General features: G+C 32.1%; 1 protein-coding gene across 1 annotated transcript; it reads left to right on the forward strand.

Moving 5' to 3' along the window:
* The first annotated feature begins 666 nt into the window (after window positions 1-666).
* Window positions 667-1,968, forward strand: LOC125058091 (achaete-scute complex protein T3-like). The gene is made up of 2 exons (XM_047662129.1): window positions 667-1,578; window positions 1,757-1,968. Exon 1 carries the CDS (start codon window positions 854-856, stop codon window positions 1,565-1,567), a length of 714 nt encoding a protein of 237 aa, XP_047518085.1. The 5' UTR covers window positions 667-853; the 3' UTR covers window positions 1,568-1,578; window positions 1,757-1,968.
* Window positions 1,969-24,994: the final 23,026 nt, after the last annotated feature.

The raw sequence follows: 24,994 nt of genomic DNA on the forward strand, positions 1-24,994 counted from the left end.
AGCGATAATATCTCGGCATAATCAATATAAAAAACCATCTTAACTCTAATTAATATGATGCAGTAAATTTACTTGGAAAAATTATTTTCGATAACTTGCTTTGATAAAAGGTTGTTAGACTATTTTGTCGGCAACAGATTAACAATCTCTTAAGTCTTTGACATTTATTATCGGGAAATATTTAATATCATCCCGTATTAAGATATATAAGTGTCGATAAAGTTCTTAAACGATTGATTTATTTAAATACTACCGAAATTGGTTAGATTGTTATGAGATATGTTCGGTCTTTTTGAAAAAACAACGCAGTGTTACTTTATCTCTGTCAAGTATATGAACGCGTCTGCAGTTTAAATTTTTCATGTCTTTATAGGATTATATTGTGTTATATTGTGATTATTACACGTTACAATATCCATAAATTTCAATAGTTATGTTAGTTTAAACGGTACAGGGTTAAATTTTTCAAATATAGATGAAAGCAAAGCTATCGTAAATAATAGTTTATAGTACTGTTTAATGGTCATCAATAAAAAACTGGGCACGCGTTAGCCTTTCCCTGCCCGCGCCGGCCAGTCCCCTATCCACCTCGCCAGGTACGGACCCGTACAAAGGGAAGGGATGATGGAAAATAATAGGGGAAGAGAATTTTAAAATTTATTTTTTGCAGCCGGCGCAGGTGATATAACGCGTGCGCGTGCGCCGCCGTCTCACTTGTGCGTGAAGCTCCGTTGCCGCCGCTCGCTACGAAAGCTCCCACAAAGCCTCCCCTTAATCGCGATCGCCAGTGCTTTTTTGAACGTCGCGCGGATCGGTTGTCTACTATCCGCAGTGACCCGCGTAAACACGTAATATGTTGCAAGAAATACAACTCGTCCAAGGTCAAACAAACTACGTCGTAGTCTCGTCTGGTTACCCATCAGCGACAGTAACAAAGACCGCAATGGAGAAGAGGGTCGTACCTATCGCTCCAGCTCCAGAAAAAAACTACGTCACACACGACACCCCTCCAAACTTGCAGTACAGGAAGAAAGTACATTTTAGAACAAATCCATACACCGGTCCTCAAGCCGCATCCATCGCGAGACGAAATGCAAGGGAACGGAATCGTGTGAAGCAAGTAAACGATGGTTTTAATGCCCTTCGCCGTCACCTGCCGGCTTCCGTCGTGGCCGCGCTATCAGGTGGCGCCCGGCGCGGATCAGGCAAGAAGCTAAGCAAAGTGGACACTTTAAGAATGGTGGTTGAATATATAAGATATCTTCAGCAATTATTAGATGAAAGTGATGCAGCTCTAGGAATTACTCGGGATCAGGAGAATAGAGAAAATATACCAAACGCCCAACTAATGACATCTATGGATATGGATGACAGTTTTTTTTATGGTAGTGGTTCACCCTGTTCTGAGAAACCTGATTCACCAGCGCCCTCGGAGTGTTCTTCGGGAGTTTCATCAGCGTATTCTCCGGTGGATACAAATCGATATGAGGTGTCAACGCAGCAGAACCTCGGACCTATGGATGAAGATGAGCTCCTCGATGTAATTTCCTGGTGGCAGCAGAAATAGCAATATCATAGGTAAATATTCATTATTAAATTGTTGATAAACTTCAATTATTAATCGAAACTTATTTTTAAAAAAAAAATTTATGTACTACTTTAACTTAAATTTTATAAAAAAATTATTAACATTTTCCAATTTAATTTATTTTAATTAAAAGGCTTTTTACTAATAAAAAATTGTGTTTGTTCACAGGTAATCAAGTTCAAACAGGACGTATCCCTCCGACTCACTATATGTCAATAGTGCAGACGAAAAGACTCTTAATATATCTAGTCAAACAACAGTGCCTTTATAGTGTAAGATGTGTAACAGGTGTTTGTGAACAATTGTTTGTTACCGAACCGACGAGATTGAGGCTAAGCGCATTGTAAATATTAGCTGTAAGAATTACATTATTTATTATATTTCTGGTGTTTGAATTATCCATATATTTTGTATCAGCCTGTCCAACTCGCAGAATGTTATAATAATTATAGGAATCAGTCTTTTTGAGTTTTAAGTTACAAATATACAAATCAGGGATGATTTTTTAAAAGTATTTTATATTCAATTTAGAGAAAATACACCAATTTTTCTTTTTAATTTACCCATCACGCTTTAAAATTTTAGCAACATAAATTTATAAAACTGTGATAAAAATCTTCCTTAATTATAATTAGTTTTTCTTTAAAACAATATGTAAGTTTATTGATTTCATTATTACCTAGATCTAGTTAAGTAATTATAAACTTTTCCATCTTTTTTTAAATAAATTCCAATAATCAAACCGTTAAGAAGCAATATTCATTGAGGTTAATTCTGAGTCTTGGCTCAATTAACTATTTAATTATAAATAGGACTATGAAGTAACGAACTATGACTCCCCCGAATTTAAAAATACAATATGTTTTTGACATACTCGTACTGTCATACTTAGCGCTACGTCCTAACTCCAAATCTTACCAGTGGACAACAAAACATATAACCACAAAAAAATTAATAATATAAGCAAGTATACAAGAAAATTAGAAATTAATTAAAAACAATAAATACTCTTTTTAGTTTAAAAAAAACAGTTATAAGTAAAAAGTTATCAATCACTGGGATTTTTTATTAGTAATTCAAAATACATAATAGTGCATTATGTATTTTTATTTACTAGTATGCAGCCTTATTGCACTTCCACACTACCGATTTGTAGTTAAGATAGATAAGAAGTTAGGAAAGTTTCTGTAGCTATGGGCGTAAGTTTAAAAAAGGTTCGTAGGTTCAATACCTAAGAAATCATAGACAATTTAGATAATAGAATATGGTTTATCTAGCAAAGGAATTAACAATAATTTTGTATTTGTACATAGTTAGAATAAATCTATTTCAATTCTTCTTTTTTTTTAATTAAAATCGGGCAAATATAAATCTAAAAACAGTGGATTTGGTCAATTCTTTTTATCATTCACTTGTCCCCATTATCATTTGATGTACTGTACCGTGTACAGTATATGTACCTAGATTTTGGTCAATATCTGTAAACAATTGATTATTTAGACACATCATAGTGAGTGTTTTACAAAAAAAAAATGTGTTAAGTATGTAATTAGTAAAATATTATATCGGTGCACATAATTTGGAAAAAAATACGTTTAGGTAACAAATAAACTTTTAGTAAGAAGTTTAATTTAACAAAAACGTTTGCAATTGGGAGACGCCCTATTCCGCCAACTTTCATGGCGTACTTTCATAGCCTTGAACTATACTATCTACTATCAATAAATATTTAAATTTCACAAAAACAGAAAATATAAGTCAAGTAATTTCGCTATAGTTGTGTAAGTTAAAATTTATAAGAAAAATCTATAAAAACACAGATGCAAATAGGCTGAGATCCATATAGCGCCCCTTATTCTTGTATATTTAAAAGTAGTTTTAGTTAAAAAATCTTTCTCTGTAGAAATTCCGATAAAAATTGTCTTGTCTCGAGCCTACCCTTTCCAACAATAAATCATCGCCCACATATTTAGCAGGACTAGATGATATCTCCAAGGTATTTCCTAAAAAAATACCTCACATGAAACCAATCAACTATCATTAAATGACATCACATGAGGGACTATTAATTTATATCCAATGTGGGTGGATAAACTGATATTATTTTTTTGTGTCGCAGATTCTAATAACTATTATTTTTATGACATTTTTATTATCTATGAGAGACATAAAAAGTTCTCTTTGTAAATCAAATATAGAATTATGTTTAGTCCTCTGGAGGTCCCGATTCAAACAAAATGTATACAATATACATATTAGTATTCTTCTAGAAAGAATGTATTATATACATGTCTAGAAAGATCTAGACGTGGTGATAGCATTGGCTCTAAACCATCATTAGCGGGGTTGCATTTAGTAATGAACTTAGTTTTATGTGTGTTAGCGCATATCATTAACGTATATTTCCTTTTTCTTTTCCAGACTAGTAAGCGGTCAGGTAACTGAGTACTTTTCGAGTACCTACTAGTACGTACGTACGACTTATATACTCGTCAAATATTAGCATGACATATATATTTTGTTATGTATGGACCATTTAACCAGAAATATTTATTTTTTTGCCTGAAATGGAACAAAGGAACACATATGGAATGAACAAAACAATTGCTTACATGAACCACGGAAATGCGTTCCAAATTCAAACCATTCACTTCGAATACAGTTCAAGGAACCAAATGAATCCATCAAAAGAATAAATAAGATTATCTTCATGTTGTCTTTGTGTTTTGGTTACTAGACGTGTTACAAGAAATTAATTGTGAGTTGCGTGAGACCAAAATTTTACTATAAAAACGTCATTGTTTTGATAAAAAATGACACGGCTAAGAATTATCTGATAATAAGCGTGGGCGGGGTAACAACAAAAGAAAAATTGGTTAACACCAAACCAACACAATACGGGTTGAAGTTTTGATTCGGGTGTAAAATTGAGGTTTTCTAACATTCTTTTGTTCGATCTTTTTTAGCCTGTTTTGAATGGACACTATATGTTTAACAGACAATGGTTAATTGCTGTGTTGATGTTTTTCAAATATGAATTTAGCGAACGATTTTGGCGCCGGCATGGTGTCATTAATTCAACCTTTTTGCCAGACACGAATCTCCACTTGAACTTAAATATCTCAACTAGAGACTGCATTTAGGAACTTTATCTTGCTAATGATGTTTAACGACGCAGCCTCGCTGTGTTATCACTAGCTGTCGCCTACGGTAGCTATTCAACACTGATCACCCGCTCAAGGATTTTACACTGTATGCCTTGCATGTAAATGCGCTATTCCCTTATATAGACGCATGTAGCAAAATAGTAGTAGCATTTTCTCATCGGCCGTCCCTTTGTCGCCTCTGATATCTCAAAAGTAAATTAATTGACGGATTGCGGTAGCTGTATCGATTACTCTTTTTTCTGGCATTCATTGGCTTTTGTCACTAATTTTATCTCACTGATACAAGGACGACGGACTATTTCAAGTAGATTATGAATTATCCGTTCGATGACGCTTGATTTATGGTCTGTTAGATCAACCCTAAGGCGCTGATATCTTGTTAATAAACTGTGTACTGTTACTGTAATTGAATTTGGGCTACGAGAACAAAAGACGGCAACGCTTGTCGGCCGTATTAACGCCCTACTATAAATCCATGAGATCCGTCGCCATGGGCCTAATTACTCTGGATAGGGGGTGATATACTGTCTACTTAGGAGCCGTGATGTATGACCATACTCAAAGGAATCGACGCCGAAAGCCTCGGGCGCGGACTATATACCTACCAGGATTATAATTATGCACGTTTAGGATAATGGCCATCAACGAAACATACCGCGGAAGCTTGAGGAACGAATTTCTTCGTGGTTCAATGCGTGTATTTTATGTAGTTTATGAAGGGGTCATGTTAACATGACCTCTTCATAAATAAGGTGGACAAAAAATTACAAACAAGTCTGTACAGTTCATTCATAAAACATAAGTACCATTAAGCGACAAGCAGGCTTTAAGACTGTTTTTATCGACATCGAAAGAGATATCCAGATTGAATAGGTGAACAATAAGATCTAGATTAGTTATGCGTATTGTGTCGCCAACGCTTTACTCCTTTGTATATGATCGGTGAATAATCCCAGTGAAATTTTTAATCATTGATTCATGCGATGTGGTCAAATAGGTCTTCTACTATTTTTATTATTTGTGACTCCTGTGGTGTAAAAGCTTTTATTTAATAAAAATATTATATTTTACGCTAAAATGATCCTTAATAATAACCAGTATGGTGAAACTTGTAAAAACAGTGATGGCTCTCATCTCTGATATCGTCGGTTTGAACACTGGCTTGTACAGTTCAGGAAAACATCGTGAGAAAACTGGCATATCTCAAATGCAATAGTCGAAGAAAAGTGTCAGATAGCAGGCTTATTTAATTATTTACCAGCAGGATTACCTATTTGCAATCTGAGGGCAAGAATCATATACGTCATTGGATTATTATTGTGAAAAATTACAACGTAATATTATTTTCTGTGTTTTACAAAACAATTTAAAATATTTGATCTAGTGGCCTATACAGGCTTTGTATGAATTGGTTATAGTAGTTTTTGAGTTTGTTTAAATATCCAAATCATTCATATTACCTTAATAATGAAATTGTCAATCTTCAAATATCGGTTAATTATTTTAATGCAGCGCTAGAATTATTTCGTAACTATTTACGTAGTGTTAATTGTATAGTCCCGAATAGTCCAGTCGCTTATAACGCAGAATTTGCGTTAAGCATAACGACGTTTCAGCCCACAATAGACTGATAAGATCAAAACTTGGGCTTCAGTAGACAAATTGTTTGCATACAAAATGTTTACAAAACACGTCATTCTGAATATTAATGCTTTGTACTGTGAAATTGATTCTTGGATTTTTATTAGAAGGGTGTGAGAAATTACACGGTGGCTGATTCTTATCTGGAAACAAACATTGTTACAATTGAATATTATGTAGTGACAATAGTATAAAAGATGTGTGAAGTTGTGGTTGTTTTGCCTGCTTACTAGATTTTTTGCTACCATTAAAAATAAGATCATCTTTGTCAAGCGTTGTTCGCCTATTAAACTAGAATTCCTGGGGAAACAATTCTTTAACTTTATTTATTAAAGTACACCACATCATTATTTACCCATATATGAATTTTACCCATTTATGAAATGCATTTTCTACAGTATATGTTAAAAGCTATCTATTCTAAAATACATAACAATTATGGTGAATATGTATTTTACATAAAATAAAATAAAAGTACAATAAACTATAATGACTTAGGTAATTAGAATTACTAGAAATAAGAAATATTGAGACGGATATAAGACAATTGTATTTTGTTAAGTAATTTTGATATGATTTGTAAAACCATGAATAAATATTTATTTTCCTGAAAATGTATACAACAATCTTTGTTAATAAAACTATTATAATAATAGGTCATTGTTTAATTTTACTGAAGCAATTTCAAAAAACAACGAAATCCGCAATGAACAATTTTGTTTTGATAGGGTTAAACCGCCAGTCCAATAATAAAAGAAAATAACACAGTTCAACAATTATTATATTTAATAAATGTTTCCATAAATAGTGAGGCGATAAAGCCTTTCTCTCTATCCTAATTTCCCCTAAAGTCACGATACCTAATATATAATATAAAATCCGTCCCGGGCAGATGTTAAATGATTTCGGGTAAGCAAGGTGTCACCGCTCAGGTGGTGCGGCACAAGCCATCAACTTGTCTCGACACGGTGTACAGACGCGACAAACATCACAACTTTTAATACATATTATAATTGTTAAAGATTTTAAACTATCTAAACAAAAGATTTTATAGTGAGTATATTTATTCATAACTGCATTGATGAAATCAAAACAGTGGTATAAATTATTTATTTGAATAACTAAGAGGCACAATCTGTGCTTGATAATTCAAGTGAAATTTTGTTTAAGCTGCAGGTTAATATTGCTAATTCTTATAGGATATATAGACAATTTAATTACAAAAAGCATATCATAGAGAAAAGGCAAATCAATCTGTAATCATTTATTTGACGTATCAATTGTTATAATATCAGTTTTCACAAAATTCATTATTGGTAATAAATTTGGTTTATATAAATACAATTTTATAAAACCAATTAAATACTAAAAAAGTATAAGGCTAAGTTCAGATGACCGCGCGTAGCCGCGCGTCGCCGCGCGGTTGGAGCATTCACATGACGGTATATGTACGCGCGGCAGTGTGGCTTCAACATTGATTGACAGACTTTCTTCCAACCTGTTTGTCACTTTGTATTCCGACTTGAGGTTACACGAAGATAATTTTTTTAACTATTTTCGGATGTCAGTTGCATCCTTTGATTTTTTATACGATTCTATTGAAAATGATTTAAAATCCAGTGAAGATGCTATAAGATATTGCATATCACCAACTACTTAATACCATATCTTCGGTACTAATTTTGCATCGATCTATGTGTCGTTCCGTCTCAGCCGCGCGGATCAACTGAACAGGTCGATACAGGTTTGCAAAACTTGTGACGCGTGCGGCCGCGCGGAAGCGCGCGGTTCAAGATCTTGCGCGCGGGTCGGAGCGCGCCGCGCGTTGGCGCGCGGTACCGCGCGTGAATGTAGACGATAATTACCGTTTATATTGATCTTGTACCGCGCGGTTCGTAGTTCCGCGCGGTACCGCGCGGTCATCTGAACTTAGCCTAACTGTCTCCCTATATATTTTGCGGCTTGCATGACTTTCATCGAAACATTAATTTTTTACAAAAAATTAAAATTTTCCTACTAAAGTGTCCTTCGAGACATCTTTGTACACGTATGTTTTGTTAAAGTGGGTCAAACCGAACTCATCGATTAAATTCCGGGTGTTTTTGGCAATTATTTTATCACATTTTATATTCCGTATTTTATTATCTTTAATTGCTTTCTGATGTGCCGACAATATTCAATAGCCCTTTCTCTTGTAAGAATAATACATAAATTACGGTAGCTAATATTAATCTTTATCTGTATTATCGCTTATCCATACTTATATTATTGCTTGATAATTGCTTAAACGAGCAGCGTTGGCCTAGTGGCTTCGGCGTGCGTCTCTTATCCCTGGGGTCGTAGGTTCGATCCCCGGCTGTGACCCAATGAACTTTCTTTCTATGTGCGCATTTAACATTTGCTCGAACGGTGAAGGAAAACATCGTGAGGAAACCGGCATACGTTAAACCAAAAAAGTCGACGGCGTGCGTCAGGCACAGGAGGCTGATCATCTACTTGCCTATTAGATTAACAAATGATCATGAAACAGATACAGAAATCTGAGGCCCAGACCTATAAAGGTTGTAACACCACTTATTTTTAATTGCTAAGACGATGTCTACGTTATGGTGAAAATTGGAAATCGCACATAGGGAAAAATGATAAAGTAGTTCCAGTAGTGGTAACATTTTTCAAAGCTTGAAATTTACTGATCACCCGAAGAGAGGACTATCAGGAAAATCTTAAATGGATCGGCCATTTTTTATTAATATTTTTAAACGATTATTGGAGTATTTTGTACTCAGACAAAACCTACCCCTTGCGCTCTTTGAAATATAAGGATTTGACGTCGCTCTTAATTTGTAAAATAAATAGTCTAGCTTCCCTCAAGATTTTCGTCGACCGCTACACTAAGAACGCGTTGATATCTTTAATATGATCAGAAAATCAATGAATACCTTACTTATATCTTACTAGTATCGTATTTAAGTACTCTTATTTACCTTAATAATAATCAATAATATTGAATTACGTTAAAGATAAAAATCATTTCAATTGAACCGTGTAACATTTTTATTTATATTCTAGTAAATACTTTCCACAAATAAACACGTTTAATTGAAAAGTAGTAAAGTTTAGAATGGCACTATTAGTATTTTGGTTGGCTTGAAGATCCTTTAAAACCTTTTTAGGCCCAATGTATGAAGTTAAATAATGCACTTATAAAAGGTGCATTAATATAAATAAAATATATCAAACTCGTGCGATGGGCAGATGACAAAATCAAAAGTTTGCGTAACAATAAACGAAAGGTGTGTATTTAAATAGAATATTGTATCAAACGGATGCTTCACGGTCAAACGAATATGCGAAAGGATTTGCGCAAAAACTATTTTTGAACCCTTTACGCAACCCGAAACTTTCTTACATTTTCAAAATGGCACATGCTACTCCAGGTGCGATTACAAATACACATTGATAAGTTATGATTGATTTTGGTTTGAAAGTACCCTTAATATTATTGTAAGTTTAAAAGAATAATTATTCTTATACAGATGGCCTGCAGTACAGTGAGAGTATCCCTTTTTTATAAAAAACTAAATAAGTTTAATTGCCCTATTATTACTAAGTACTGTTCAGTATTTTTTCAAATTGTGTTCACAATTAAGAGATATGATATTTCAGTTAAAACGATTAATTTCTTATGATTAATATTTTTGTATGTTATTTATTTCTTATACACGCATGCTTAAAATATAACGTTACAATTTTTAGACACACCCAATTCTATTAGTACATAGAAATTATGAACTAGCAAAGAAAAAAATCAAAAGCCAACAGTAAAAATTAAAATTAAATCAGAACTTAAATGTCATTAAGAGCGTAATAAACAAAATTACGATAAGTAGGAAAATTGTTGTATAATATATCAATATTTTCATTAATGTTTGTAATTACATGGTACGCTATAGCCTATCATAGGAGCATTAAACGTAGCAGATAAGCGAGCAGTAAGTACGTATAAAATACTTATTACTAGTATTAAATGAATAAACCAAATCAATGAAGTCACATCGTAGGTTTAGGGTAACTCGAAACAGTCTAATAGAGCCTCGTACAAGCAATAGACCACGCTAATGTAGACGATTGCAAAGTTTTGTAAGAAAACCTTTTTGAACTGTTTCAATGGTATTTATTGTTTTAACGTTGTATTTTTAACTGGTTTTTAAATATTTATTCTTAAGTTATACATTTATTTGTAAAATCATTAAATAATGTGGTTTTTATAATAACTTTTATAGTAACTTAATTACATCAGAGCAGAGTATTTAGGTTAATATTTAGAACATAAATATGTAGTAATATATTAATGAATAAAAGTGTAATATGCGTAGCGCATGCTGTAAAGAAAAAAGTTTTTATTTCATATTTTTACGTCCTAATAAATGAAAAAGTAATCCAATTAAATACAGGTATTTAAAAGTTATATTTACAGGTTTAATTAACTACTAGTTGTTACATTACATAAATAACACCAAACAATGAGCGGTCAAAACATTTTTTATACTTGCTGACCATAAATATTAAGAAATACTGGATGACGAGTAGAAATATTTTAGTTCGAGACATTAACATTGGTGTTAACGATCGCTTCTCTATAAAACTTTTGTGTTCGGACATAAATCTCTAAACTGCAGTTAGAATAAGATATAAATAAAATACCTTTTTATAGCACTGTTAATATAATATTCTAATACATTAAGGCTTCATAGATAAGATTCGTCTAGTTGTTATCTAAAGGGCTTAGAATTTATCTCTTGTGGTTAATGCCTTAATGTCATTTCTCTGTTTAGCAGGATAGAACTAATGCAATCTTGCAAAAAATCTTTAGACAGAATTAATTATTAGAATGCAATTTATAAGTAGTTTTGCGTATTAGCTTGTTTTTATCCTAGTTCTATTATGCTAATTTAAAATGTTTTTTTAATATTTGACGCTTTTTACAATACATGGAATTCAGTCCAGTTGTATTTGGGTTAATAAACCTAGAAACTTGTAACGAATACATTAGTAACATATATATTTGAATCTTTCATGTTCATAATACATAGGTTTTATAAAGTTATTAGCACTACTCCAGTAATATCATAATAATCGAGAGTTTTACTAGATTATTAGTTAAGTTTTAATTATAGTATAGATTAAGAATTAGTTATGATTTGTCTTAAAATTTACATTTACTGATTTCAAATCAAGGGCGTAGAACGTGCGAGAAGAATCGACAATGAATTCCCTGCACTTGTTTTAATCGCCAACTTTATTGTTTGGCATAGTTATTGCAAGGTAGAACAGTATTGGTCTAGTGATTTTAGTATGGGACTCAAGGATGACCCTGAGGTAGTGGGTTCGTCTACAATTGGACTTTGTCTATGTGCGCATTTAACAGTCGTTCGTACGGCGAAGGAAAACATTGTGAAGTAATGCATGCCTTAGACCCACAAAGTCGATAGCGTGTGTCAGGCACAGAACAGATATAGGAATCTAAGGCTCAGACCTAAGAGAACTGCCACTAGTACTACTGATTGTAAGGATCTGTGACCATTACACCTTACATAATATGGAATGAATTATGTTTTAATGAAACGAGTTAATTGTATGTATCATATTAATAAGTTATTATCAATTAGTACATGATTCATATTACAAATCAACGATGTATGATATTCATAAAAACTAAATCAGTCTAATTGCACTCTAAAACTCTCTATCGTCTCTTTCTGACTAATTGGATTCACGATGTCATGAAAAAAGACAGACAATTTATTGTAAATCCTGAGTTACCTTCTCGATCTCGATAGGCTGAGCTCTGCAGCATATGCAGTAAAGAAAATCCGACAGTTTACTGATGAGGACACGGCTAAAATTGTGTATCATAGCTACTTTCATAGCGTTATGTCGTACGGCATTTTATTGTGGGGTGCTGCTGCAGAGGTTCAATCCATATTTGTGCTGCAGAAGCGGGCTGTTCGGGGTATTTGTTGTGTTTCTCCGAGGGAGTCGGTACGGAATAAGTTTAAGGAATTAAATATTATGACACTATCTGGTCAATATATTCTTGAAGCCTTGTTGTATGTCCAAAAAAATATAAACGATTTTAAAACAAATGGTGACTTTCACCAGTATAATACGCGAAATAGAACTAATTTGAGTGTACGACCAACCAGGCTCCAAAAGATAAATCACTCCTTATATGGAAATTGTATTCGTTTTTACAACAAACTCCCAAGCGCAATTAGAGAATTATCACTAAATAAATTCAAAGTCCTCGTTAAACGAAAATTAATCAACAAAGCTTTTTATAAATTTGAGGACTACTTAAATGATCCTAATCCTTGGGATTGATTTGCTCCAGTTCAAACAATTTGTATGACAATACTTGGCGATTAAAAAGAGTGGCGGAAAGTTTCTTGCCAGTTCTTCTTACCCGCTCTACGCCCTTGACTTGCGAACTGGTAGTAAATGTAAATTTACGATTAATTTAACTTGACTATTCAAAAGTGTACTTAGTTACCTACTTGAATAAAGATATTTTGAGTTTGAGTTTGAGTTTGATCTTTGCTGATATTTGGTGTTGATTTTTAGAAATCATAAAATTACATACCTACATTTTAAACAATCAAACTTTATCAGTAGATAAAATATTTAAAATAACGATTTCAAAGTGTTAAAATTTCGATAAAGTATACTCTATGCTTTTCTTAAGTGGCCGATAAGGTTAAAAGTTATTTTTTTAATTAACACATAAAGGTAAGATATCTTAATCTCCATGGCGCCAATTCTTGAAAGAGCTTACCCTTTGATAACGTCTCGACATCTTTATCAAGTATAACCGGAGGGCATTCCTATAGAACGGGATATATGCAAAAAATTCATTGGTTCCCTTAATTAATGGTTTTGGAGATTTTAGTAGACCACCCTGGTTCATTCAAAATATGCTCAAGGCAAACCCCCTTGTTTATTCCCTATTTCATCTAAAAGTTGGTCAAGGTACTCACAAATTAAGACTAAAATAGAGGAAAGAATAGTCTAAATTGTGTATTATTTGAATAATTATAACAATTTAATTCATTTAAGAACGGGTTCAATTTCCGGCCAAATGTGTACAGTTTTCGGAAATCTAAAGTTTTTCAAAAATGACAGAAAACATTAGCTGTTAAATTTTGTATAGTATTTTCATTAAGTTTAAACTAAAATATCATTTTTACACAGTATATATACCGTAGTACAAAATGTTTTAGTTATTACAAATTCTATTCTTTATCTAATACACACTAGCGCACTGAAAATACAGTTAAAATATAGTAAATAAATCTTATACAACGTAATGTAAGCTTTTCAATACTGTTATTTGAATTTTATATTTTAAGTTAGCGGCATAATCCATGACATACGTGGGAATACGTTCCTACGGCTGCAGCCACTTGGGATATAAATCACTGTATAACAAGTGGAGATTTATACCACTTGTTGTAATTATGTTCGAATGAATATTCTGTTCTTATTTTGAATAAATTTCAATGTTATTTAGGGTGTACTACATTATAACTAAGTGATGATGTAAGGGTTAGTATTTAATCATTACTAAAACATTGATCAATTACTTATAAAAAACTAAACAATTGCTTCTTCTTAGTGTTGTTAAAAAAGTCTTTTTACGTAGTATTTTCCGTGAAGCCTGTTCAGGTTATATGTAAAATACTAAAATTTATTCCAAATGATATTTAGCCGTACAGTGTAAAAGTTAAACTTACGCGTTGCAAATCATGTATGGACAGGTGACCAATGCTTGTGAGAAAAAGTTGTGGCCATATTTCACACAAACGATTCAGATATTAGACCAATTATAGAAAGGCAATAAGACGATGTCTAAAACTTAGCCCCAAGCCAAAAGGGCCACTGTTTAGACCATATTTTTAATACATTATGAAAAATCGCTATCCATACGATCTTGTGATTTATGATTCGAAGCGATCTAAGCCAGTTGTTAGTATGCAGATAAAACATGGATTTCGGCTTAATTAAATTAGTTACGATGTTATTTATAGATTATAAATACATTCTTATAATAAGTATTGCTTTATTATCCATTTACATAAGTTCAAACTTTTTGCAAGTTGCAGGAAGTATTATGATTGGTAATTTTCTAGCAAATATTTTTACCATCGAAATTATTAAAAATTAATTATTAACTTGACACTTGGTAGATAATACTGCTGATCCCAGAGCTAATGAACGAATAAGTATCAATACAGCGAAGAAATGTTGCCAGCATTAAAGGTACACTGCCATACTGACGACTTTTTAAATTTGTTTTAACTTTCTATCAATATTTAATTATTATTATAATATATTGAATAAGAATATAATTAATACTGTATATTTCTGTGTTAGAGCAGTGTTGGCTTCAGCGTGCGACTCTCATACCTGAGGTCGTAGGTTCGATCCCCGGTAGTGCACCAATGAACTTTCTTTCCATGTGCGCATTTAACATTTACTCGAACGGTGAATAAAAACATCGTGAGGAAACCGACATATCTTAAGCCCAAAAAGTCGACGGCGTGTGTCAGGCACTGGAGACTGATTGCCCATTAAATTTAAAAATGATCATGAAACAGATTCAGAAATCTGAGGCCAAGACCTAATGAGGTTGTAGCGCCACTGATTTTTTTTTTGTGTGTCAGAAATAAAAAATTAAACTAATTATTCGAAATAATTTGAGTCAGTAGGTATGTATTTGGTTGATCTATCTCTCAGCTTATTGGTGCATTTACCAGTCGCCTACGTATATATTATTAAACCCAAATTAGCAAGTAGGATTTCAAAAAAGGAAAACCAATTTCGTTACTTCGCAAAGCAGATGACGTTGTGAACCGCCGTCGGCTGCCGCCCAGGAAGCGCGAGTCAACGCGAATAAGAAATAAATTCCCTGGCAAGCGTAACAAAGGTAAAGAAAAAGGAAGCGTTTTGCCCCCAGGCTGTAGCGTACTGAATATTCTCCTGTACTTTACAGAAATGTCGGGTGTAATAATAAATAAACAACGATTTGCTTTCTCATACTATTGCATAGTCTAAAGGAAAAGTGCCAAACGTTTCAGATATATTTTAAACACAGGTGAATCTATGACTATACGTAGTTGGTCCCAAAGTTCTGTCATAAATGGAAATAATGATAAAAACAAAAGTACTTATTAGTTATTAATGAGTGATACATCAATTTATAGTACATTAATTAAGGAATAGAAATAGCATAAAATTATTCGAAATGACCTCCCTTATTTTTAATACTGGCCCTTAAGCGCCGCGGCCAGTCGTCTATCGCAGCACGCACCATATTCATGTCGATTTCAATGACTGATTTATTTAAATATGACGTCAGACTCTCCAAATTTTTATGTGGTATAGCACAGACCTTCTTCTCTAAGACCTGCCAAATTTTATAGTCCAAAGGATTAAGGTCCGGACTGGAGGAAGGCCACTCCACATGTCTAATTAAGGCTAGGTTCTCAAAAGGCCGGCAACGTTCTGGCATTGAGAGTGTCCATATCACTTAACATCAGGTGAGCCTCCTGTCCGTTTGCCCACTGTTCCAAACCTACGATCTCTGTGTTTTACGCTATATGACTTCACGAAGCCACGGAGGCTTAAATCATATGACAGCAGACATCAACTACAACTTAAACGCATTTTAGAACTTTTGTAAACAAAAAGCCGCAAAATTAAAAGTCTTTTAACAAGGTGGATTTTTTACACATCCCAATTAACTAATATTGGTTAGTTATAAATCAGTTTGAAGGAGGCGATGTTCAGTGACTACGCCAAAGGTGGAAGCGATTTGTCTTACATCAACTGATAAAATCGATACACACTCTATCACGAATCTATTGGCTTTGGAGTGACCACAGACTTATAATGAATCCGCGTCTTAAATATCTTGTTTTCTTATTCAAATTTTATCCATGCTATGCTTTCCAATGTTATATATATATATATATTATATATCTATGGGCATAGTCAGAATATGATAAATGCAATTGCAGTACTTTACATGTCAAGCAATTAAATTATTAAGAAATCTTGAAGGCACTATTAAAATATGAAATACTTGATATATGAATGAATGTACTTATCATTGTCTGATCTGACATAATTATATACATCGGTATGATCATATAATGTATATTTTGTTATGTTTACAGAAAAATATATTAATCATTTAAAATTACATCCCATTTTAATACAAACATTTCAAATCAATAAAAATGCACATGCAAATTGTAAATCCAAAAAAAAACAAACCATTCGCAAATTAAAATCAGAATTGGCCCTGTTCTTTCTCGAGTGTAATTGCTCACATAGAAGATTTATATATATATATATATATATATATAACTATTTGGTATTTTTTTACTAACAAGCAAGATCAAAAAGACAGCACACCTGAAGTTATGATTTTGTCTCTGGATATTATGGTCATATACAATCAAATCAAATCGCGAAGTTGTTAAGATTGAGCAACTTTAACATATATTATGTTGTTACAACAATGAACATATCTTACCAGTGACATCAGAAAAATCATATTTAATGACTACGCACTTATTAAGTGATTTTTGGCCGTAAATAAATCTTATATATCTGAGTGTTTCTGGCTCTAAAGAGGAATTATAAGCGGTGGTATTCTTCTGTATATACGATAAAGACGCTTTCTACCACGTTTTTTTACATATGTAGACAATGTACGCATACCTTGTATTAGTACAGATAAAACAAGATAAGCTAAGCATCATTGTGAGGACAATACAAGGCAAGCACACGTTTTTATGTTCATTCATTCTATACGGAGGTGTTAAATTGTTTCCAAGATTAAAATCAACGATACAATATAGACGTCTTGCTTTACTTTTTATAACTCTTTCTCTGTGAGACAGCTGTATTTACGTAGTGTTCAGTTGCATACGTAGCTTGGCGGTAGTCCTGGGTTCAATTTCTGGTGTAACGATAATGTTTGGTACTTCGGTACTTTCATTGAAAGTGACCAAAATTATCATATTTCTTACATTACAGTCAAAGTTTTTCAACCTCAATTGGTTAATAGTTTCGTCAGATTTGAAGGAAGACAGTATAAAGACAACATATCGGCTATTAATTTTTAAATGACTAATTACCATTGTTGCCAACTTAACAAATAAATATCAGGCATTAAAGAAAAACACGGGATCTTCATTAAATAATTAATCATATATAATTTACTGTTACTAAAACCTGTAGTTATAAGGAAGTTGAAATTATACATTGCATCGTAATTCTTTTGGCTCCGTTGACATCCAATATGTTTTAAGCCGCTATGAATTCAGTCTGGGTGGTAAATGGTTTTTAATCTTAATTTTAGGTAGTACTTTAATAAGTCTTTGCTACATAGGAGTCCTGGGTTCCATTCTCGGTCAGTGTGGCACAGAAGACTGAGATAACCATTGAAATAACTAATAAATGTAACACTATTGTATGTGTTTTATTGTTTATCAATTTTAGTCCTCATAGAAAAACTTCACAAATAACATTATAGGTTCAAGTTAAACGATAGCCACAAAGGGCTAACAATTCTACGAGAATATATTAACTTAAAAAATGCTCACTCAATATATCTTAGTAAAGAGGAGAGTACAACACATAAACACAAGTAAAAAATGTCTGATCTTCAATTAAATAATTAAATTCATGTATTCACGAATCCGAATTTCACCGTTAGTTGACGCCAGCGGGTACAAAATAATGTAACCAAATGTACACCAGTATTTCAGCATAATTGTATTGTATCTTAATAACAACTTTAATGCCGAAATCTACAAGCAAAAACAGCTTCACAACGGAAGCTCACAAATGAAACATTGTATGAAATATTAGGAAGTAGAGAAATAATATTTTCGTTTCCTGTTTGGTAAGTGAAATTTTATGTTTTTGCATCCGTGGGAGTAGCTACCTGAACCCCGCTGCGCAGTAATTTCTTATAAATCGACATTGAGTGAGACATCCAGTATTTCCCCGCTGCGGGGGAGGGGGAAGGGGACGATAACAATGACACAATAGTGCACTGATCTAGATTAGTGACGCGCATTGTGTCGCCAAAGGGTTGAATGCTTTGTCCTCACAAACGATGCGGCTGTGCATAATGCGAATAACCCGCAAACATCTCGATATTCAATTCGCATGGATTCTATGAATTTCTAAAGAAAATAAATATAACTTTTGACAGCGGTCCATGAATCGATATTATCTTTGTCATATTGAATTCGAAGTAATTCTGATATGTTTTTACCCGAGTATCAAAAGTTTAATAGGCTTTTTCAGTGCACATACAAATATAATAATTCTAATTCATTTAGAATTTCACATATTTAACTCAGGTTACCCTTGACCAGGCAATTTGTACAGCATACAACACTGGAACAGTTTTATTCTTTAATTTAATATATATTATATAAAATTGAATCGCAAAAACGGGTATGTTGCTAAGCACAAAACTCGAAGACGGCTGGACCAAATCGAATAACTATTTTATTTTTACACGCTTTATATTAGCTTCACCTGTATGTATGTATATATGTATGTATGTAACCGACTCCTTCGGACTCGATTTTGACCCACTTTAAACGGACAGATTTAATACAAACTTTGTACACTTATAAAGAATCAGCGACAATATAATAATTTCATAGGTTTATCTCGAAAAAACAATGAAATTTGTTTTAAGTCCACAAAGCAATACGATTAAATTGAGACAACACGTATTGCTGCTTGGACTAAAAAGTGGAAAATAAATATAGTTTAAAAAAACTATAAACACGCTTTTAAAGCCCTTCAAACTAAAATGTGAAAAATAATTCCTAATTTAGGCTGAAAATGATAATGAACAAAAAATACTGGTTTTATTGCTTTAAAAGCGTGGTTTATAGTTTTTTTAAACTATATTTATTTTGAAGATAAATTAAAAAAATAAATAAAACAAAAACAAATTTATAAAGTAAACATTACCAATTATTTATTTTTTAAAGTACTTAGGTTTTTATTCCGGTAAAACGAACAGTCTCTTATTAAGTAGTTTAATGTTTCATATGCTACTAAAAAGGTAGGCTAAGTAAAACAACCTATTAAGGCGAAACGTAGTTCGCGGCGGCATCTAGTATTAAATAAAAAAAATGTCTACAGAATTTAATAGTTAGGCCGATAAAAGTACCAAATGATAATATGTCAAAACAAAATCGTAATATTTTAGTCATTTAAATCTCTTAAGGCAAACTGTAATTAATTTTTAATTACACTTGAAAGTAGTAATCATACTTTTAACTAAATTAAAGCTTGTGACGTGACGTGAAAAATATTAATCTACGTTTGAAATATTGTAATAGTTCATAATGAATAAGTTTTTATTAATATTAGACAACCTTCAATTAAGCAATTTTATCCAGCTTAAGGGATGTTATAATTATTGAGTAAGGGGTAAAAGGTTTTTAAGAAAGGGTTACTGGAATCTCTGAATACTGAGGGCAACTTTATTTCATAAATGCTTTACGCTTAGGATTTATTCTAGTTAATTCGATTGTTTCATACTAAAAAAATAAAGGGGAAGAGAAATAAATATAAATTTTTATGTGTGTATAGAAAAAACTCAAACTGATTTTCAAAACTATTGGAGTTATTTAAATGCTTTTCTCTACTAGAATGCCACATTGTAGGTTTTATTAACAAAGGTTTTATTATTCCCAAAATATAAAAAAAAACTTTTGTACGAAGACGAAAATGCTAGTGTTATATATCCCAATAAATATACTATCACCGAGAAGTGGATATTACAGTTATATATTTTTATAATTCAAATTGGTAGTTCCTAAAAGTATTTTCCTTAGTTTCTCGTTTTGGAAGCTAAAACACATTTTTGTCTTGTTTTATCATTTGGCTCGAAGAGTAAGTAAGCTGAACAAAAACCTAATTCTTTTAATATAAAGTAATGAGTTGTATTTGTAACCATAATATATGTTGAACAACCTATCGTCCAGTATTCTAATAGAGACGTCAAAATATTTTACGGCTATAAATGTTAACACTTTTGTCAAACGAGATCACCCACACTTAACACAATAGAGTCCGATTCCTTAACTTTTATGCCGCTTAGAACATTTACATGTCCCATAAAATATAAATATGACCGCTAAATGCAATAAAACATCCATTCATAGTTTCAAATGTAAAAAATATACCCTAATTTCGTAAAAATCTTCTAAGAGATTTTTTATATCATAGTTTATGGCCGCTTAAAAAATCTTCCCTTAAGGGTTGACAAAATCTTAACATTGGAGGACACTAGGCATCTTAATTGGTAATGTTCACAATTGTGGGATACGATTTACAATCGTAGTTTTGTCGGTTCACAAAGTTAAACCATTCATCACATTGACACTTTTATCGAGAGTTACAGTTCTATTAAACGTGAGCTTTAGCGGCTGATTTAAATTTCGTTACAGATAAATTTACCATAAATACATTCTTATCGCAAATGAATACTAAACAAACCTTTTTATACATTACATTAAGTGAAGATACTAAAAGCAGAACAAATAAAGTAGCTTTTTCATATTTCGAGCAAAAAAGCGGAAGGGGATGCCTCCAATATTAGTTTTATATCTGGCAGAAAAAAGCCTGACACTTGAGAACGATTGACGATCGGAATAATAATAATGGGAACCCTTTGAGAATTATTTACGAACCCTTTCGGCGAGCTGCGCACCTGATGCGGAAGCGATTCGCGTATTTCGTGAGAAAATAGATTTCCATTGCAACATTTGATACTTTACTGCATTGGGATTTTGAGTGTTTTAAAACCTTTATAAAATTACTTAAGACTTTAAAATGATACAGATAAAGACGGCATCCATTAAAGCTGGACTTCCAGTATCAAAATCAGCAGTTTTGTTTCGAGTATAGTAATTTATTTTGTGTCATTATTAAATAAATTTTGCTATTATTATTTTTGTCGATAGCAACTAACTGGCTTATTTTTGTAAATAAAATATTTAAATTTTGATGAATAATGTGATTTTATAAAAAAAAATAAGGTTTCATAAGAAACCTTGAATAATAGTTGCAGATTATACAAAGATTTTGTAAAACAAAAACACGGAGATTATAAAGAGTGGCAGTTTATTCCCAGTTCTTTTTATCCGTTCTGATATTATGATAATGATATTTTGATTCAATTATTTTCAATGTTTTACTATGATGTGATAAACGTATATTTTCTTGTAAACAAATGCAAAAATATAAAATCAAATTACAATACCTTATAGATTGTTAAACCTACATAAACGATTACAATTTAAGATGTTATCTGTATATAAATGGGACTATATCTTATCGTTTCATAAAAGCCCTCTCAGCGTACATTCCTTAAAATTTAAATACGAAATATCTTAATTAAAGTTTATAGGAACGCACTCGATTGCACACGAAGAAACGGTCACGTACTGAATATTACTGATAAGAGTATCTTGATAAGACTATTATAGACCTTATAGCTTTGGAATAAGGGTTTTTTTATTATCTCAGTATCGCAACACCCGCATACTACCTTACTATACGGCTACGCATCATAGCATAGATAGTGTTATCTGAAATACACTTGACTCTTAATGTATCTACGCTAGACTTAAGTTCTTCCCAGACAAAGCATACCTATAATATACGAATATAAGATGGTTCACATTTCGATTAATATTTAAGTATCTTCGAAGTATTGAATCTCGCTCGCGGATTTTGAGTACGTTTTTTTTTTCGTCAATAAAGATATTGTGTTATAATGTGGGATATTTTAACATAACAAATCAATATGGTAGTTTTTGAGTATTCGTTTTAAATAAAAAAAATTTTGCTTTCCTCTTTTTAGTAATAGTATAAATACGAAATAAAAAGCATTGCGATAATTTATTATAAGTTAATGTAAAGCCACAATGTCTGCATATGTCACTATTTCATGAAAATCTATAATAATATTTTTTTATAGATTAAACAAAAATAAGGCATGCTAGATACGAGACTCTCAACTAAGGTGGTACGTTCCAAATCGGGCTGGGCACAAATGCAATTTACCACATACGTAGTTAATTAATGTTTGTACAGTGATGGAAAACATAGTCTGGAAATCAGGTCTTCATGTGATACATACGTGCTACAGCACCAATTAATAATAATAATAGCCTTTATTCAAATACATTTACATTTAAAAAAAAAATCCACATTAATCCTCTTCTAGTGTATCTGTGTGCCCTGTTTTGGCAAAGGCCTCCTCCAAATCCCGGCATTCCTCTCTGCACTCTGCCACTATCTGCCATGTACCACCTGCTGTTTCTTTAATGTGGTCTAGCCAGAGAGTTGTCTCCCTCTTTTACCTTGGGTACCAGTTTATTAATAATGCGTATAAATTATAAATAAAGCGTAAACAACAAGCATGCAGCATTAATATACGTGTAATTATTATTATTAACGTTTTAAAAACAAAAGAAAAATCGTCTGTTAAGTTTATTTACTTTTACGTATTATGTTTACTACAAATTTGAATGTTTTATTTAACATCATTTAATTAGGATTTTATAAAGTGGGCACTAGGCAATCACCTGAACGTACTAAGAAAAAAAATTAAATTCGCTTAAGATTTTTCCTTATATTAAAAAGCTTCGATTGTATAATATCTGAATGGTGGAGGGAATTTTACATAAAATATTCCCATTTCCCATGCCTAAAAAGTGACAGATAAATAATTATGTGATTTAAAATAATGATTTTGTCACCCTCATAATGCGACTAATGTCACGGAAGCCGAGTGCTCGATAATTTGACTGCTGTCATAACAGCGGATACTGGCCATTTAAGCTTATTTCACCTAATTGAATCCTAGAGTATTAAAGCCCTCTAACCCATAATCCCTTTTATGAGGTTCCGACACTTTGGGCACTCAACTGTCTCCTTAACTATTGTGTTTTTTATCTCAGAATCTGATCCAGAAATTAATAGTTTTTAACGTTCTTCAACTTAATTTTTTGTATGAAATTATACATTGCTGAGCTGTTAAAATTTGTATTAAGATCTTTTATTACGAATATGTTTGGTCTCTACCCCATATAGACGTATTCTTGATATACTTAAGTAGTTTTTATTTATTTATTAAAGTTTACCACATAGTACATAGTACTAAATCTACGGCATATTTTACAAATCTTCCATCTAGAATGTATGACAATTTAAGTAAACATAAGTGTTACAAAAAAAATATTAAACAATACAATAAAAATATATATAAGATAAAACCAGCACACAATAAAATTACCAGAAATTTTTGGTAAAGCAGAGTAGAGTATCAATAAATATATTTTTTTAATATTTTTAGAATGGAAACTCGCTGTTGACCTGAAGGACTTTGACAGCTCAGCTCGAGCTATTTTGATGAGCAAACCTTGGCCGGAATGGGGAAATTCATCATAATGATATTTCAATTTTTTTAAGTGATCGCAACGTATAGTCACTTATAATTTCAGAAACGCGATTGTTGTTGTTGATGTTTCATTGTTTGTTTTATACGATATGTAGGTATTGATAAATATAGCTCCTTCCAGAGCTAGGCTAGGCCAGTCAACGAGATGGAATTTTTAACTAACGCTTTCTCAAATAAACCGAGACTATTTATTTTATGAATATATAAAACAATATGAATATTCATATCCACGGAACACCAACAGAGTATATTGGCGTATCGCAATTAAAATTTACGACGTTCAGATAAAAGTTAAAGTTGCAATATTTGTGTATTAACGTGTTCTATCAAAGATATAAAAACGATCTAATGGAGTATAAAAACCAATGTCGGTTTACCTTTGATGATATTTAATAAAACTCAAGTACCCGCATGTGGTTAAATAATTTCTAATCTAACTAGTTGAAGCTGAATAGCAACGTTAAATATCGAGAAACCGACAATTTTAAAGCATAAAAAGCTTTAAAGGAAATAGAAAAAAATGTGGCAAACTGAGATAAGTGTTAAGTATTTGATGTTGTTCGTGCGGAAATCGTTCTCGAATTGCATCAAAAAGCGCTATCCGCTATTTTTTTGCTTAAATAAGGCATTTTGCTTAAAATATTATAACTAGCTTCCGAAATTTGTATCAGATATCAATATTTAATGGCTATCGTAAGACGATACTTTATGAATTTGCGGTCAAGTGAATCTTTTAGTAGTAATCAAAAATTATAATTGCAAGTATTTGTTCATGGCAGCTGCTAAAATTCTTAGAAACAATTCATTCAACAGATTCGTATAACTATGTTAGGTTTAAGAAGCAAATTGCTTATAATTTTTCATGTACGTATAACTTACAAAATCGAGTAAGAAAATAGGTTTTTAATATATTTCTAACTACATTTAGTTTCTAGAGAGACACACTTCAAATCTGCATATCTCTTGCAAGAAACAATAACTATTTAAACAAACCAAAATACATTTCAGCATTTTAAGCAA

The sequence above is a fragment of the Pieris napi genome, chromosome 17, assembly GCF_905475465.1.
Source record: "Pieris napi chromosome 17, ilPieNapi1.2, whole genome shotgun sequence".
Classification (NCBI taxonomy): domain Eukaryota; kingdom Metazoa; phylum Arthropoda; class Insecta; order Lepidoptera; family Pieridae; genus Pieris; species Pieris napi.

Excerpts from the sequence above, each read along its gene's own strand:
- LOC125058091 (XM_047662129.1), top strand. The coding sequence starts at position 854 with ATGTTGCAAGAAATACAACTCGTCCAAGGTCAAACAAACTACGTCGTA.